This window comes from Labeo rohita, chromosome 3 (genome assembly GCF_022985175.1).
Source record: "Labeo rohita strain BAU-BD-2019 chromosome 3, IGBB_LRoh.1.0, whole genome shotgun sequence".
In the NCBI taxonomy this organism is placed as follows: domain Eukaryota; kingdom Metazoa; phylum Chordata; class Actinopteri; order Cypriniformes; family Cyprinidae; genus Labeo; species Labeo rohita.
The window spans coordinates 727,321-746,236 of record NC_066871.1 but is presented as its reverse complement, the minus strand read 5'-3'; the positions used below and the strand labels follow the sequence as shown (position 1 = coordinate 746,236).

Sequence of the window (18,916 nt, the reverse complement as noted above, 5' to 3'; positions counted from 1 at the left end):
TCTGCCAAGAACCTCTTCTTTTAAGTAATGTTTTTAAAATTAAGGTTGTCAGTGGGATCTGTTATGTAGGATGTACAGTTTAGAATCCAAACATCTGCTTTTGCTCATGTCAGATGTGTTTAAAAACATTTTAGGGATGTAGGCTGTATGATACTGTGTATTTAAAGGTGCACTACTAAGCCATGTTTATTTCCTTTGCTGACCAAACAAACAAGATATAAATGTAGTGTACATTTATATGTTTATTTGATTTATAAACAAACTGTTGATTTCTGTAGAAATAAAACAGTTTTACAGTGGAAGTTACTTAATGCTCATTATATGTAAATGAGCAATTTTTACCACTGCACTGCAGTACTTTATCTCCAATATTTAAAAAAAATAGTAGTTGATTGTCATTATTTTATGTCACAGGTAAAACATGTTCTTACATTTGTTATGGTTTATATTCTCTTTCAAATATGATACAAGTGATTTAATAAAGTTTGTTTTTTAAAAACCACTCTAAAAAAACGCTGGGTTAAAATAACCAAAATTGGGTTATTTTGGTAACCCAACGCTGGGTCAAATATGGACAAACCCAGCGTTGGGTTATTTTAACCCAACTTGTTGGGTTAAATCTTTGTCAAATGTCAAACTGTTTACATCACCATTATAGTGGTCAGTGTTAGCATTAGTTGGGCTCTTGACCCGTAGCTTTTTAATATTAGCTTTTGTTCAATTGTTTAGTTAAACTAGCCAGACAAGCCAAAGAGCAAAAGTCATGCAGTGGTGATAATTCTGTTTTAAAATAAACTTAATTTGAGCCACTAAAATCATTTAGAGTTTTATATCCTTTATTTATTACAACTGCCTTGTGGTTTCACAGCAGAAAAAAAATGATAAAGCCTGAATTTTTGTTTACATTTTAAATGGATTTTTTACAAACTCCTCCGATCAAAAAAAAAAATTCAAAAGCTGTTCTTTTAGGCACACACAGACATCATGAATCAGCATACGAATCTCAAAAATGGTGACAAACAGCATATTCAGAAACAGATCAACTCTAAACATCATGGAAATCATCAGCTCATAATTTATTCATGCCACAATGCATGATGGGAAATATGGATGAGTTTTGATTGGCTACAACATATGTTTTTGTTGGTCACCATTGTTGTGATTCTCATGCTGATTCATGATGTCTGTGTGTCTAAATCTAAAAAATGTTTATATTTTTTCAGGTCAAATAAATTTCAGAAACACCTGTCTGATTAAACCAACATAAACAAAATACAACTCACTTATTCTGATCGCTACTTCTTGACTTTGTCAAAGCATAATCAAAACCACAAAATCTCATTCCTGCTGGTTTGTCTAACTGTTGTAACTCAATTACAACACCCAAACAAAATCTAATATTAAGAAGTTACTGGTAAAGAGCTAAACTAATGCTAACACTGACCACTATAGTGGCGACTTACAAAATTAGATTTTCTCCTTTTGGTGATTCTGGTTATTAACATCAGGCGTTAATAATGGTCAATCATCACTCAATGAATCACTTAATTAACTCATTAACTCTAACACTGCTTCAGTGTTCATTTTAACACTCTTGAGTATGGATTCAAACTCCCGGGAGAGTTCATTTAACACTGGGCTTTTTGCTGTGTAGACTTTACCTACTTTTTTTTAGTTTGTCTTAGCTGATAAATTCAGGTATTCTTTACTCAGACATATAGGATAGAATCTACCCAAACAAACTGAGTGCAAATTGTTACATCAGTTTACCCCATTATATTGAGTAGATTCTATAGGTTGCTTTTTACAGTGTAGCGCTTGGCTCATCGAGTAGGGGGAGTGGCTTACTCTCTTAACTGTCACTTGATTGGATAAAATCAGTAACCCAATGTTGGGTTACACAAAAACAACCCAACACAAAAACAACCCAACTAAATGACCCAACAGGCTTAACCCAGCAGTTGGGTTAAAAAAACAACCCAACATTTTTTAGAGTGTAGCTTTACTGTTCTAGACAGTTTGTTCTGCCTTTGGAAATATGGTCTAATCATCATCAAGTTCTGTGTAGTATGTGGCTTAACAATTTTGGCCGATTTCACTCTGGCCTAGAATTGCCCAGAGTCTTCACATAGACTTTCATTTATTTTATTTTTTTCAAACTGCAGGCACTGCAATGCAATCTCTATGAGTTCCGGCTAGCACTAATGTGCTTACATCACCATGTGTAAACTTGTGCAGTAATTGGTCGGAACAAACACACCTCTAATAATAAGAAATATGAAGTCAGGACTAGTCTTTATGGGCTGAATTAAGCAAAATATCTTATTGGTGAAGTTTTGATGGATGATAATTGTAACGGAGGTAAAGTTGATTGCAGTGATATACAAGAATCTACATTTTTACACACGCAAGTCCGTTATTATTAGTGTGCAAATAAACAGACGTTGTATGTGCACTCTCTGAAAATTTTTACGAACACATTTCAGTATGATCGCATATCTGGCTAGTGTTTAATAATGGACACTTGCTGAAAAAGTGTGTTTTTATAGGAGTTTATAGAATAATGGTCAGTGGTGTCAAAACGTGGTAGCATAGTGTTTACGTAAAAATACTATAATGTCGAAGTCTGGCAAATTATGTAAAAAAAAAGAAAAAAAAAAGAAAAAAAAAGCAAATCGACAAAGCAGCCAAAGTTAACTGATTATCGTGTTTGCGGTGAGACACAGAAAGGTAACGAAGATGTGGCGGAGGACGAGACCAGTAGAGAAGGGACACTTGAAAGAGTGAAGGCAGATGCAATACTGGCTGCCATAAACTCCATGAAAAAAAACTCCATGAGTTTTCATCCAGATTCGATGGAATCATGGCGGCGATAGAAAGTATGAAGAAGGAAATGAACGACTGCAATTAACGAGTGACGTAGGCGGAATTGCGGATATTAAACACGGAGGACGACGTTGCACACTTGCAAGCTAAAGTATACAAGTTGGAGTCAAAAAACAAGTCTCTGGAGGATAAACTCCTGGACCTGGAAACCAGATCCCGCTTGAATAATTTGAGACTGGTGGGTCTGCCGGAGGGTGCCGAGGGACGGGATCCATGCTCCTTTTTGGAGAAGTGAATTCCAGAGGTGTTGGATGCTGTGATGTTGCAGACCTCAGGTATTATTGAAAGAGCACAGAATTTGACCAATGAAGGACTCCAAGGCACCACCGAGAGCGCTGATAATGCAGTTTCTGAACTACAAGGATAAACAGGCAGTCATCGCAGCTGCACGGGGTAAAAAAGACATTCAATACAAGAACCAGCAAATTCGGTTTTATGCTGACTTGGCCACTGGAATACACCAACTGAAGAAACAATTCAACCCAATCCGCCAGGAACTGCGCAACTTGGGGATCCAACACAGAGTGATTCACCCAGCCAGACTGTTGGTAACTTACAACACAGCAAAATCCCCAGTGTTAATTTAACACTCTGAGTGTGGACACATATAAACACTGAAGCAGTGTTGAAGTTAACAAGATAATTAGGTGATTAACAAAGTGATGACTGATCATTATTGAAGACACCTGATGTTAATAAGCAGAATCACCAAAGGAGAAAACCAAAATTTTTAAGCAACCATTATAGTGGTCAGTGTTTGCATTAGTTGGGCTCTTGACCCTTAAATCATCAATATTAGGTCTTGTTTGGTTGCAATTACTAAGTAATAACAGCCAGCCAGACAAGCAAAGAGCAAAAGTCAATAAGATGGTATTGACTGTGCTTGACTTAATAATCATATAGTGACTTGAGTATTTGACATAGAATTTCCTTACAGATTACAAAAAACTGTGAACAAAAAAATCTATCAGTTTTGCCATAATGAGACAGATGATGAAAAAAAAAAAAAGTTTCAATGGTTGCTTGGGGGTAGCACTATTAAAACTTGTTCTGGCTCAGTTCAGGGCTGGTTTTAAGTTACTGTTTGGCTCTGGGTCAAACCAGGGGTTACACTTGGCCCAAGTGCAGCAAAGAATTGCGGCCCTTGTTTGGCCCAGATCTGGATTACAGACGTGAGTCACACATGAGCCATAACTGGCCCAAATCTCAGCCAAACAGTAACTTATAACCAGCCCTGAACTGAGCCAGAACAAGTTTTAATAGTGCTACCCCCAAGCAACCATTGAATCAATGTTAAAAGTAGTTGATTTGTCAATGTTAATGACATTGAATTAATATAACTTTTGCTCCTACTAATAATGTTGAAAAAAAAATTTAAATTTCAACAAACCACCATTGTTGTGATCAGTGATTGCTTTAGTTGGGCATTGCAAAAAGTAATCTACTTTCATAGCATAAGTGTTTATATTGAAACACCATTATAGCACAGAGAAAGAATTGATATAAAAGCAAGAATCAAGAATCCAACTAAACCAATCACTGATCACAGTAATGGTGTTTTTTTTAAGTGTCAACATTTTTTTCAACATTAGTTGTTTTAATGACATTAACATTGACAAATCAACTATTTTTAACATTGATTCAATGGTTTTCACCTGCTCTCTTGCTATCTGGGACTCGATCAAGCCTTCAGTAAACCACACAGAGTCCAGTCTTTAACCAGAAACCCCAAAACTGAGCCTAAAAAAGGAAAACAAAAAACAACTCAGCCATGGATCCATCAATAAGCAGTAAAACACAGTTACACCTTTAGACATGGTTCAGTTTTGGGGTTTCTGGTTTAAGACTGGTCTCTATGTGGTTTACTGAAGCCTGAGATTGTGTAGCACTATTAAAACTTGTTCTGGCTCAGTTCAGGGCTGGTTATAAGTTACTATTTGGTTGAGATTTGGGCCAGTTATGGCTCATGTGTGGCTCACGTCTGTAGTCCAGATCTGGGCCAAACAAGGGCCGTAATTCTTTGCTGCACTTGGGCCAAGTGTAACTCCGTGCTTGGCCCAGAGCTGGGCCAGATGTCAATTGCTATGTGGGTAGCTACTGGGGTGTCTCAGGGCTCAGTTCACAACTCCAAACCTTGTAGTTGTGACTGATGATCAGCTGAATTTCTCAGACAACATTGCTAAAACTGCCTGGTCCTGCAGATTTGCTTTATTCAACATCAGGTTGATAAAGCCCTTTCCTTCAGAACATGCTACACAAGTCATTGTTCAAGCTCTCTAAGAGTCCTGTCTTAAACACATGCCCATATTCAGTTATAGTCATAGCGCCACCTGCTGAGTTAGCTTAACCTTAACACATGCCATGATCTGTCTGCACCAAACTTCAGAAGTGATAAACGTCTTGGCCTGAAGACATCTACATGCCAATATTCAGTTATAGTCATAATGCCACCAACTACACTGTAAAAAGCAACCTATAGAATCTACTCAATATAATGGGGTAAACTGATGTAACAATTTGCACTCAGTTTGATGGGTAGATTCTATCCTATATGTCTGAGTAAAGAATACCTGAATTTATCAGATAAGACAAACAAAAAAAAAAAAGTAGGTTAAGTCTACACAGCAAAAAGCCCAGTGTTAAATGAACTCTCCCGGGAGTTTGAGTCCATACTCAAGAGTGTTAAAATGAACACTGAAGCAGTGTTAGAGTTAATGAGGTAATTAAGTGATTCATTGAGTGATGATTGAAAATTATCGAAGACACCAAAAGGTTTACGTCACCATTGTAGTGGTCAGTGTTAGCATTAGATGGGCTCTTGACCCGTAGCATTTTAATATTAGCTTTTGTTCAACTGTTTAGTTAAACTAGCCAGACAAGCCAAAGAGCAAAAGTCATGCAGTGGTGATAATTCTGTTTTAAAATAAACTTAATTTGAGCCACTGAAATCATTTAGAGTTGTATATCCTTTATTTATTATAACTGCCTTGTGGTTTCACAGCAGCAAAAAAATGATAAAGCTTGAATTTGTTTTTAAATTTTGAATGGACTTTTTACAAGCTCCTCCGATCAAAAAAAAAAAAAAAAAAAACAAAAGCTGTTCTTTTAGGCTCACACAGACATCATGAATCAGCATATGAATCTCAAAAATGGTGACAAACAGCATATCCAGAAACAGATCAACTCTAAACATCACGGAGATCATCAGCTCATAATTTATTCATGCCACAATGCATGATGGGAAATATGGATGAGTTTTGATTGGCTACAACATAAGTTTTTGTTGGTCACCATTGTTGTGATTCTCATGCTGATTGTTGATGTCTGTGTGTCTAAATCTTAAGAAAGTCTTTCAATTTTTTCCGGTCAAATAAATTTTAGAAACACCTGTCTGATTAAACCAACGTAAACAAAATACAACTCCCTTATTCTGATCGCTACTTCATGACTTTGTCAAAGCATAATCAAAACCACAAAATCTCATTTCTTCTGGTTTGTCTGACTGTTACAACTCAATTACAACACCCAAACAAAATCTAATATTAAGAAGTTACTGGTAAAGAGCTAAACTAATGCTAACACTCACCACTATAATGGCGACTTACAAAATGAGATTTTCTCCTTTTGGTGATTCGGCTTATTAACAACAGGCGTCTTTAATAATGGTCAATCATCACTCAATGAATCACTTAATTACCTCATTAACTCTAACACTGCTTCAGTGTTCATTTTAATACTCTTGAGTATGGACTCAAACTCCCGCGAGAGTTCATTTAACACTGGGCTTTTTGCTGTGTAGACTTTACCTACTTTTTTTTTAGTTTGTCTTAGCTGATAAATTCAGGTATTCTTTACTCAGACATATAGGATAGAATCTACCCATCAAACTGAGTGCAAATTGTTACATCAGTTTACCCCATTATATTGAGTAGATTCTATAGGTTGCTTTTTACAGTGTAGCAGCAGGACGTTTGGCACATATAAATGACTTTGACATATTCCTTTTACAATGAGGAAGAAATTATTTGATCCCCTGCTGATTTTGTATGTTTGCCCACTGACAAAGAAATGATCAGTCTATAATTTTAATGGTAGGTTTATTTGAACAGTGAGAGACAGAATAACAACAAAAAAATCTAGAATAATGCATTTCAAAAAAAGTTATACATTTGTTTGCATTTTAATGAGTGAAATAAGTATTTGATCCCCTGTCAGTCAGCAAGATTTCTAGCTCCCAGATGTCTTTTATACAGGTAAAAGACACCTGATTGCCAACAAGGGCTGCCATAAAGTAATAATGTAATAATGAATTTGCTCATTAAAATGCAAATCAATTTATAACTTTTTTGAAATGCGTTTTTTCTGGATTTTTTTGTTTGTTTGTTGTTATTCTCTCTTACTGTTCAAATAAACCTACCATTAAAATTATAGACTGGCCATTTCTTTGTCAGTGGGTAAATGTACAAAAATCAGCAGGGGATCAAACAATTTTTTCCTCACTGTTTATTTACCACTTGAAATAAATATTGCCCATCGCTCACTTTTTTCCTAAAGCCACCAGGTGGCAGTGAGCCCATGTGCAAGGGCCCTTTCAAAGCTGCTTGCAACTTTAATTAATGATTGTAAGTGTTGTTTATTTGTTATTCAGCCTAATATTGTTAGCTGATATGTTATCAGATGTATTATTGTCATATTAGTTATGAAAAAAATTCTGCAATATTATATATATTTTATTTGTCTGCATTTGGCTCACGTTTAGACACATGAAGTTATAATGATTCATCACCTGTTATAACGATCAGATTCAAAACTAATCGCGCTTTATCTGTTTCATTACAGAACCATACACAAATCACAAATCTCACAAATTGCAGAAGTATTGTCAGCACTACACATCTAGTGCATCACTACACAGAAAAGGATGTATATCTATGGGCATCTACCTGTTTCTATACAGGCCTTTATAAGTGTGAATAATTAGTACATTTTCTATATGCTTAAACCTTAAATTGAGTGAATACTAATTCATGACTCTAGATCTTTATGGCTCTCCTGGTTACTGGCGTGGGATTACAAATTTAAGGATCTGTTTAATATCTGCAGATCCCACATCCTGACATAACATCATATAAAAAATAAAAAAGGTGATCTACATCATAATGGCATCTGTTTACATAGTTTTAGTTCTCGTGACTTATCCTTGTGATGTTGATAGAGTCTTAGTTCCCGCAACTATGGTGCTCAAACCATTTGGTGATGTGATTATGATTATTTGGATAGGTCTGCTGAGGTGTTACAGTTGGGGAATGGTAATGTCCTACATCCTCTGTTCTTGATCTGATCAAAGGATGTCATCTCTGAGTAGTGTGTCAGCATCTCTAAGGGCTTCCCCCTAAATGTATATAAACTACAATGTATCACTGCCTTAGTTAGACTTTTGATGACTGCAGCGCCACACAGCGCATTCTCAATAAAGAACTCTGCTTAAGATAACCAAAAGTCTCCTGGTCTTCGCTTCTGAGTTTCCAACACTGCACATTAATTAGGTATTCAGCCATCTAAAGTGATTGGTACTGTAACAGTAATCAGTGCATTGTGCAATCTCTCATACAGGTTCTATGCACTCAAAAAAATATTTCAGCCCTTAACTTAATTCAATTACGTACAAAATTTCCATGCATTTAGATTACATAGTTTTAACTTAAACAAATCAATTAAACTTAATGTGATTCAAATGCATCAGTCTTACGTAAATGAAACAGGTAAAGTTGATGTAATATTTCCCAGTGTTAAACAAACCCTGCTCAGTGTTCATGTGTTTCCACACTACAGAGTGTTCAAGTAGCATTGACACAGTGTTGGAGTTAAGGAGATCATTATGTCACGATTGACCAATAATGATCAACACCTGCTGTTTACAAGCAGAATCACAGAAGGGAAGAGAAACACAGGAATCAGCCACAGCCAAAGATAAAATGAACTTAAATAAATGAAGACATTAAATCTCTGATTAAACAACTCAACAAACAACATTACAGTTTGACTTGATTTCTGTCATATATCCACAAATTTTATTTCAGAACGTCTAAACAGAGGTTTAGAAGTTTTATTTTTTTATTTTTGTTTCAATTGACCTCACCATCATGGCGAACAGGGTTTACTTTAGTTGGACTCTTGACTTTTGATTTTTTATGTTAATTTTTTTGGCTGCTGTAGTTACGTGTATGAAGCACATTTATTATAGCAAAATTAAAAAGCCAAAAAGAAGTCTGATTAGGTGTTTTTGGTAAATTTTTATTGTTTGTTAAATCATTATCATCAAGTGGCATGACACACTGATGTCATGCAGTGGTTAGTCAATTATTTCATAATGTTTACAACAAATGTATGAACTATTATGGACGTTTATCTTATACACTAAACCTTGAAATCTACAGCATCAGTTTGACACACACAGATATCAAGAATCAGCATATGAATCTCAACAATGGTGACATTCAACAGCTGCATGCTGGGTAACAGCAGATTATAAAACTCACCCATGACTCCCAGCATGCAGCTGTTGAATGTCACCATTGTTGAGATTTATATGCTGATTCTTGATGTGTGTGTGTGTCTAAGTAATACTGGAGATCTTAAAGTAGTAATAGTAACAGTTCACACAACTGCTGTAAATGTCATGAAACTAACAGGAAAACCACTGAACAATATCAGCAAATCAGGCCACTGGATGGTGATTGCAACAAAAATAATGGTTAACCAAAAACACTTAATAACAGCCCTCCTCCTCTTTTTTTTTTCTTTTTTTTGCACTATAACAAACATGCTCTACAAACACAATTACAACAACCAAAGAACAAAAAAACTATGCTAAGAAAGTCAAGGGTCAAGAGCCCAACTAAAGTAAACCCTGTTCGCCATGATGGTGAGGTCAAATGAAACATTTTTTTAAATAAAACATCTAAACCTCTGTTTAGACGTTCTCAAATAATATTTGTGGATATATGACAGAAATCAAGTCAAACTGTAATGTTGTTTGTGGAGTTGTTTAATCAGAGATTTAATGTCGTCATTTATTTAAGTTCATTTTATCTTTGGCTGTGTCTGATTCTTGTGTTTCTCTTTCCTTCTGTGATTCTGCTTGTAAACAGCAGGTGTTGATCATTATTGGTCAATCATGACATAATGATCTCCTTAACTCCAACACTGTGTCAATGCTACTTGAACACTCTGTAGTGTGGAAACACATGAACACTGAGCAGGGTTTGTTTAACACTGGGAAATATTACATCAACTTTACCTGTTTCATTTACGTAAGACTGATGCATTTGAATCACATTAAGTTTAATTGATTTGTTTAAGTTAAAACTATGTAATCTAAATGCATGGAAATTTTGTACGTAATTAAATTAAGTTAAGGGCCGAAATATTTTTTTGAGTGTACAAAGACTCAGTAGGATTATAAATGTTTACTTGTGCATTGCACTACAAATCATTTTGCCCTATGTGCTGCTTCCCCCAAAAATCTCTCTTCTGCATAACCTAATGTACAAATATTTCTTTTGCACAATTTCATGTACAGTGTTTATGTAAAGTTTTTGTACAGTCTTGGTTTATGTATGTGTAGTCAACTATTTATAGTCAGTGTTGGGGACAGTTATTTTGCTTTACAATATTGAGTTACTCCCTAAAAAAGTAACTGATTACGTTACTTCGCTACTTTTTGTGTAATGTGTTACTTTACTTTTGCATTACTTTTTAAATCTGGGCAGGGCTTACCTTTTTGTTTTTAATATAAAAAGTTCTATTTTTGGCAAATGTAAAAGCCTTTTCACAGCAAAAGCCTCAGGCTTTGAGAAAAGTAAATTCATGTCTGTACAGTAGACCGCAGAAGAAACAGATGTTAACTCTTCAGCAATAAAAAAAGGAAAACAAATGTTAGATTATCTTCAGTAATTTTTGCTTATTAGTATGGTTAAATTGGATCATCAAAGGTCAGCAGCAAATACATTGGTTAATAAAATAGGATTAAATGCATAAAGGATATTTGTATAACTTAACTTTTATTTAATGCAGGTTTGTGTCATATTCTGAGTTGAATTTCACTGTTTTTATTCATTTTGAGGAATACTGAATCTGTTTTTTGTGAGTGAGATGAATAAATGCATGTTCATGTCCCGATTTCTCTTAACATGGGGGCAGGAGAGCTTTTAATCAATAAATGGGGGGAAAAGTAACTGCGTTACTTATTTGAAAAAAGTAACTCCGATATTTTCTTGTCAATTAAAAAGTAACGTTACTTTTACTAGTTACTTGGAAAAAGTAATGATATTACATAACTTGCGTTACTTGTAATGCGTTACCCCCAACACTGTTTATAGTAGTTACAGTATTTATAGTATATATATAGTCAGATGGTTAACAGTTGTATAGGTCTATAATTGTTTTTCTTATACTTGTATTGTTGTGTTTATTTTTATGTTTCACTAGTGTGTAGCACCGTGATCCTGCGAGACATGTCATTTCGTTTCACTGTATGTTTGCACACGTAGCGAAATGACAATAAAGCTCAACTTGATTTGACTTTAATTTTCTTGTTGCTCACCAGTCTGACAAAAAACTAAAGTCAAGTTCCCAATTTGTAGTTGGTAACATTGATATGCTTAGACAGTTACACTCCAGCATTGGCGTACGTTTTCAAAACATAATTATAGTGCTTGCAGAAATATGAATATGATTTGTGCAGTAATTTATTGAAAAATAGAGGTAAAAGGCACTGTTTTATGAAGCAACTAGATGCACAATAATAGCGCATGAACAATAGTAGCCTTCCTTACCATGTAGGTGATATCAGGGTTTATCACTCCAGGGCTGTGTTCTAGATTCAGAGAGACTTTCATTTGATTACCGATCTGAAGTTCTGCGGTTTTAATATCGATGTGCAGGTAGTTCTTGGAGCTGCCTTTGTAGGCCTGAGCTGTCATCTTCTTTACTGCCTGCTGATCATCGCTTAATTGTGGATTTTTGGTCTTTGCCTGGACATAAACATTGATTTTGTTGTTTAGCAAAATTTCTAGAAGTCATCAAGACGTTGACATTCATTTTATTTAAGCTAAGGTCTTACACTGATCTCCAGTATGGAAGATCCTTCCTGAGAGTTGACAGTAACTTTCACAATGCCATTGTCTCCTGTTTGACCCATGACCCCTCCTGGATTGACCTCAACTTTCACATTCTTAGCAGGTGTTTGGTCAGGATTTGTTACATAGACCTTAATAAGAAATTAAAAAGAAAAATTAAACAATATCATGTATAATAGCTCAGCGGAGTAAATTTCTTTTTTTTCATACAGAGACATCGTAGGGCATTCCAGGTTTGAAAAAGTGCGGTGTTCTTCTGAATTGGATGGTGTATGGTGACGTCACAATCTGAATGCCTTTCTTATGTGCTTCCACCATTTCACTGCCTGAAATACACACACAAACACAGTCATCAAATATTTTCTGAGGTGAAATCAGCTTTAGACAGTATTGCATTCATCTCCTTTTGTGCTGGTAGAAAAAAAACACCTTCCAACAATTCCAGACTCTCGGTTTAGTCTGGCTCTTACCAGTTTCTGTTAAAACACTGACTGAAATGTAGAGGGATTTCCCAACTAGCTGCTGGATGTCTGGGAAGTTCGCCTTGATCATTTGTGTTGTCAGCTCTGCCTCTCCTTCTCCATCAAATATCTACAGAGAGACAAAAGGCAACATCAACTCCCTGTACAGTGCTTTTTGCTATTTTATAAAATTATGTTTTAAAAAGCATGCACGTTAAGGTTAGATTTTTTTTTATTTTGATGTTAAATCCACTATTGTATTGTATACAAATATTCTGCAATCTATACACAGTATTAAATTCAATTACATAAGAAGTTAAAATAAAATAAAATAAAAGTAATCCTTTACTTTTTTAAGGGAAAAGGAATTAAATTATAACAACTAATTATTTGGTAAACAGTTACACCCAATACTGCTCCCAGTATCCAGTGATAGTGGAGCTTGACTCATCATGGCCACCAGCAGGTCTCGTTCTTATGGTTGCCACTCAAGTGTTTTCTGCATCATCTTGTTCTTTTGTCCCCACGTCAGAGTTTCTTCCCAAGGTGACTGCCAGTCTAAAGTTTCTTTTCAAGATGGCCGCCAACCTAGAATCTCTTCCCAAGATGGCCACCGGTCCAGAGTCTCTTCACTGTAAAAAACAACCTATAGAATCTACTCAATAAAATGAGGTAAACTGAGGTAACTTTTTATACTCGGTTTGTTTGGGTAGATTCTATCCTATATGTCTGAGTAAAGAATACCTGAATTTATCAGCTAAGACAAACTAAAAAAAAGTAATGATAAATGTTAAATGAACTCTCCCGGGAGTTTGAGTGCATACTCAAGAGTATTAAAATGAACACTGAAGCAGTGTCAAAGTTAATGAGGTAATTAAGTGATTCATTGAGTGATGATTGAAAATTATTGAAGACACCTGAAGACATGTTTACGTCACCATTATAGTGGTCAGTGTTAGCATTAGTTGGGTTCTTGACCCGTAGCTTTTCGCCATTAGCTTTTGTTCAACTGTTCAACCAGACAAACCAAAGAGCAAAAGTCATACAGTGGTGATAATTCTGTTTTAAAATAAACTTGATTTGAGCTATTGAAATCATTTAGAGTTCTATATCCTTTATTTATTACAACTGTCTTGTGGTTTCACAGCAGCAAAAAAATAATAAAGCCTGAAGGTTTTTTTTTTTACATTTTGAATGGACTTCTTACAAGCTCCTCGATCAAAAAAAAAAAACTTTCAAAAGCTGTTTTTTTTAGGCACACACAGACATCATGAATCAGCATATGAATCTCAAAAATGGTGACAAACGGCATATTCAGAAACAGATCAACTCTAAACATCACGGAAATCATCAGCTCATAATTTATTCATGCCACAATGCATGATGGGAGATATGGATGAGTTTTGATTGGCTACAACATACATTTTTGTTGGTCACCATTGTTGTGATTCTCATGCTGATTGTTGATGTCTGTGTGTTTAAATCTAAAAAACGTTTATATTTTTTCCAGTCAAATAAATTTCAGAAACACCTGTCTGATTAAACCAACATAAACAAAACATAACTCACTTATTTTGATCATTCCTTCATGACTTTGTCAAAGCATATTCAAAACCACAAAATCTAATTTTTTCTGGTTTGTCTGATTGTTATAACTTAATTACAACACCCAAACAAATCCTAATATTAAGAAGTTACTGGTAAAGAGCTAAACTAATGCTAACACTGACTAATGGTAACTTACAAAATTAGATTTTCTCCTTTTGGCGATTCTGCTTATTAACATCAGGCATCTTTAATAATGGTCAATCATCACTCAATGAATTACTTAATTACCTCATTAACTCTAACACTGCTTCAGTGTTCATGTTAACACTCAAATAAACTCCCGCGAGAGTTCATTTAACACTGGGCTTTTTGCTGTGTAGACTTTATCTACTTTTTTTTAGTTTGTCATAGCTGTTAAATTCAGGTATTCTTTATTCAAATATATAGACAAACAAAGTGCAAATTGTTACTTTAATTTACCTAATTTTATTGAGTAGATTCATAAACTTAGGTTTTCTTTACTCAAATATATAGGATAGAATCTACCCAAACAAACTAAGTGCAAATTGTTACATCAGTTTACCCCATTATATTGAGTAGATTCTATAGGTTGTTTTTTACAGTGTACCCTAGCAACTGCCAAGCAACACCTTAGCAACCACCCCAGGTACCCTAGCAGCCACCCAGGATATCCTAGCACCACATAGCAACACCCTATATCTATTTTTCTAATAGACTGTATTGCCTTCAAAACATTCAGACTTTAATCTTTCAAACTATTTTAAATTCAAAACTATTTTAAATTCAAAACTATTTCAAACCAACTTAAAGTTTGTCTACAAACTTTACTATCTAGTTTCAATATGAATTGCACATCTCTTGTCTGTTGCTGTAAAAAATATATAAAATCCAAAATGAAACAGCAGTTATGTTGAACCACAAAAATTCAAGCAATAATTTTTTTTGTCTCCAATTTAAGTTGTGTGTTATGTGGGATTGTAATTAATACATTTAGCACAACTGTGTCTGAATTCACCTGAACCCTTTGCAGTGAGGCAGCAATGCTGATCTTTTTCTCATTCTCTATCACACCAAACACCACAAAAGCAGTTCCCCTGACACTATTACCAAGCAGGTACCTAAAAAAAAAATCAAAATAGACATATAAAACATTTGAGCACATCCCTTGTGATAAATCTTGGTATAGTCACTGAAGTAAAAAGTACATATGAAATATGCAACAACTAGATTTACTTAAGAGTACTAGACTAGATAAAGTACTATTGTTCACAGCGTAACAGTTAAATAAAATTGGTCATACTTAGCTGATATGTCTACTTTAAGAGAGTCTTCATTTACATAGAAGAATGGTTTGCGTGTATTTAAGGTCACTTCAAAGGTTGGCAACACTATAAAAAATACAACAAAAGTTCAGGCATTTTTCAATATTTTCTACATCTTTACCAACATAATTTGTTCTATAGTGGAGGCAAGTAAACATACCATATGCCATAACTTCAAATTCAGTAGTGAAGTTCTTTTGCGGTGTGTGTGTGAACTTTGCAATCAACTTCCAAACGCCAGAGCTTCAAAACAGAATGTGAAAAAACACAAGAGTCTGAATAACAGAACACCTGTATTATGACAATCAGTAGTTCACTGATCAATCTTTACTGAGTGGTGCATTTCAACAACTAACAAACCTGGCAAGTTCAGGTAAAACAAAGTTGTCATTCTTGATGCCTCGTTCTAATTGGAAGTCATAACTTTTCAATGTGATGCCTTGAGGATTCTTGTAAACAGTAAAAATTCAGTTGTTACTTGCAGGAAGCAAGAATCAGACAAATTTGGTGATGGTTACAGCACACAAGGTGGTTCAATTATTTAATGTAGTGATGCACTGAAATTTTGGCAACTGAAAATATTTTGGAGAAAATGAATCTTAAGTTTCATCTAAAACAGCTGTAGAGGACAGAAATCATTGACCAAAATGGTGAGGTTTCATTAGTGCTTCTCTAATAGTGCATTTAATTTTTGCTTTGCTGAAAAATAAAATCTTTTCAGTGCATCACTAATTTCATTTATGTTGTGAATACAGTATTTATTTGTGTACCATGACATGGACTAAGATGTAAGCTCCATCAAATGATTGTTGATCAGGAGTTAAGGAGAAGAACCTGTAATTAACTGGAAAATAAATTGTTACACCAAAAATTGCCATGTGCAACTTTTTGCATGTATCTTACTGTTGTGATGTGACTGTGTGGTGACAACAAAATCCTTATTTAAAAATCATTTTTACACAGCTGAGAAATTAAGTCTATATTTCTCTATAATTTTATAGAGGACTTTATTAATGTATGTGTAATAGTTTTTTTTGCTGCTACAGCAATAATGATAAATCATAGTAAAAACATATTATCAGAATATCCAGTATTACAGCACTGAATGCAACAACATAATTTTTTATATATAACCATTTTAGAGACTTTAATTTTATAAACCAATTAAAAGGCAATGTGACCCATGCCTAAAATAAACCTAAATCTTACCTGTGCTAGTAGGTGTGTAGATGGGCTTATCTGTTTGTACGAATATATATCCAGACTGGAAAGATACCATGACCACCTTCTCCAGAGTGACGGTTGGAAATCGAGCTTGTAAATACACATACTGCTTCTCGAGAGGATCGTCATTGAAATAGTCCCTAACACGCAGAATCTGAACAACAGTAAACAATGAAAGATCTACAACATGGATTAAAGCAAATTAACTGTAATTAAAATTGAAGATTGTACAAATAAGAAATGTGCCCTCTGAAGAATCACATGCATATGTTTACATAAGGACAAAGTGTGACAAAGTGGCGTTACCTTTATATCTGTAAGGTTTTGGAAATTGTTGTCTGCAGTCAGTGTCACTGATTTAGACAGTAACTCCTGGTTCTTCTTCGGGTAGTTCTTTACAAAGATCCTCACATTCAGGTTTTTTCCAGAGTAATCCTGAGCCTCAACAAACACATTCTCTGAGGAACCCACCCTCAGCAGATTAGGAGCTGACAGAACATAGCTAAGGAAGTGAAACTTAAGATCAATATTTTTCTATCATAAGAAGCATTTTCATGAATTTAAGAAAAAAAGAAATAGGCTTTTCTGAGCCTTCAAAAATGAATGCACTTACAGTGGGTCACATAATGTGAGCAAAGGGAAGCAAAGAATGACAGCAGTCAGCGTCACTACGTCCACATGCATCGTGTTCATCGCCGGTCTGTGTTAGTAACTAGAAGTGGAGCACGGTTTTAACTTTAATCGCTCATCTGTGTCCCTCCTCATTTCAAGATATCATTATTGTCCTCAGAAATAACTGTTGAGGAACTGAGGTGGAGAAACTGAACAATGATTAAGCAGAAGAGTGGTTATTGGTACATATTTGTGTTGCGCAACTCCAACACACTTTCACAACACACTTCGCTTGAGTCTCGTCTCCAAACTAAGGGTTACCATTAGTTTGGAGACGAGACTCAAGCGAAGTGTGTTGAGAAAAACAAACCTACCAGTGGAAGACAATTGGTACTTCAGTTGCTTATTTCCACATTCTTCTTTACTTTTCTTGCTGAACGATGAAGGTGTAAGTAAGCATCAGTTTGAGAACTGTCTAAATGTCAACACTCTTTGAGTCAGTTTTAGAAAAACGTGCTTAAACGCACTTCCATAGCGGTTACCTTCAGTGCTAAAATTGTGTCACTCAAAATAATTGTCTGTTAACCTAAACCAATAGGTCCATTAAAGAGAAGATGACATAAAAACCAGACATCCCAGACAGTAAAATTCCTGAGGCCCAGATCAGGCACACACCTGACACTTTCATCTGGCCCACATACTGCATGAAATGATGGCATTTGGGCGGGCTGTTCCTGCTGGCCAGATTTGGGCCACAAGCAAGTGAAAAGGAACGCCCAATGTCAGCCATGAATAAACCAAATAAAGCAGACATTTATTTTAATTCTGGCCCAGATCCAACACCTTGCTACAGCCCACACACTAAAAAAAATAATGGCATTTGGGTTGTCCACTCCTGTTTGTCAGATTTGGCCCACAAGTAAGTGATAGAAAGGCTACATGTCAGCTATGACAATAAATAAATAAATATCTCTTTAATGGCATTTGGGCAGTCTGGTCCTGTTTGCCAGATTTGGGCCTCAAGTAAGCCTTAGCATTGCCAGATGTATACCAACAAAATAAACTAATGTGAGCTACAAGTGATTTTTATTCTAATCCTGGTGTTCCCCACATTCCTCATGTAGTCCACATGCTGCATGGAATGGTGGCATTTTGGCAGTGGTCCACAAGCAGGCCACTCCACAGCCACATGTTAGCTAATTATGAACCAAATAAACCATGAATATACATTATCCCTGCTCCACCCTGCTCAGTGTTCATGTGTTTCCACACTACAGAGTGTTCAAGTAGCATTGACACAGTGTTGGAGTTAAGGAGATCATTATGTCATGATTGACCAATAATGATCAACGCCTGCTGTTTACAAGCAGAATCACAGAAGGAAAGAGAAACACAAGAATCAGACACAGCCAAAGAGAAAATGAACTTAAATAAATGAAGACATTATATTTTGACAAACAACATTACAGTTTGACTTGATTTCTGTCATATATCCACAGATAATATTTTAAAACATCTAAACAGAGGTTTATATGTTTTATTTTTTTTTTTGTTTTAATTGACCTCACCATCATGGTGAACAGGGTTTACTTTAGTTGGACTCTTGATTTTTGTTATTTTAGCTTTTTTGGCTGCTGTTATTATGTGTATGAAACACATTTATTACAGCAAAATAAAAAAAGCCAAGAAGAAGGCTGATTAT

General features: G+C 35.2%; 1 protein-coding gene across 1 annotated transcript in view; it reads right to left on the bottom strand.

Moving 5' to 3' along the window:
• Positions 1–17,293, bottom strand: part of LOC127161005 (complement C3) — a 52,150-nt gene extending 34,857 nt beyond the window's left edge. Inside the window, exons 1-12 of the mRNA XM_051103657.1 lie at positions 17,216–17,293; positions 16,909–17,104; positions 16,588–16,756; positions 16,149–16,222; positions 15,739–15,827; positions 15,539–15,621; positions 15,357–15,444; positions 15,072–15,174; positions 12,497–12,617; positions 12,237–12,352; positions 12,011–12,157; positions 11,724–11,921 (exon numbers count right to left, since the gene is read on the bottom strand). Coding sequence (XP_050959614.1) covers positions 11,724–11,921; positions 12,011–12,157; positions 12,237–12,352; positions 12,497–12,617; positions 15,072–15,174; positions 15,357–15,444; positions 15,539–15,621; positions 15,739–15,827; positions 16,149–16,222; positions 16,588–16,756; positions 16,909–17,104; positions 17,216–17,286 — 1,455 coding nt within the window. The 5' untranslated portion in view covers positions 17,287–17,293. The remainder of the gene's footprint in view (positions 1–11,723; positions 11,922–12,010; positions 12,158–12,236; positions 12,353–12,496; positions 12,618–15,071; positions 15,175–15,356; positions 15,445–15,538; positions 15,622–15,738; positions 15,828–16,148; positions 16,223–16,587; positions 16,757–16,908; positions 17,105–17,215) is intronic.
• Between the last annotated feature and the right edge of the window lie 1,623 nt (positions 17,294–18,916).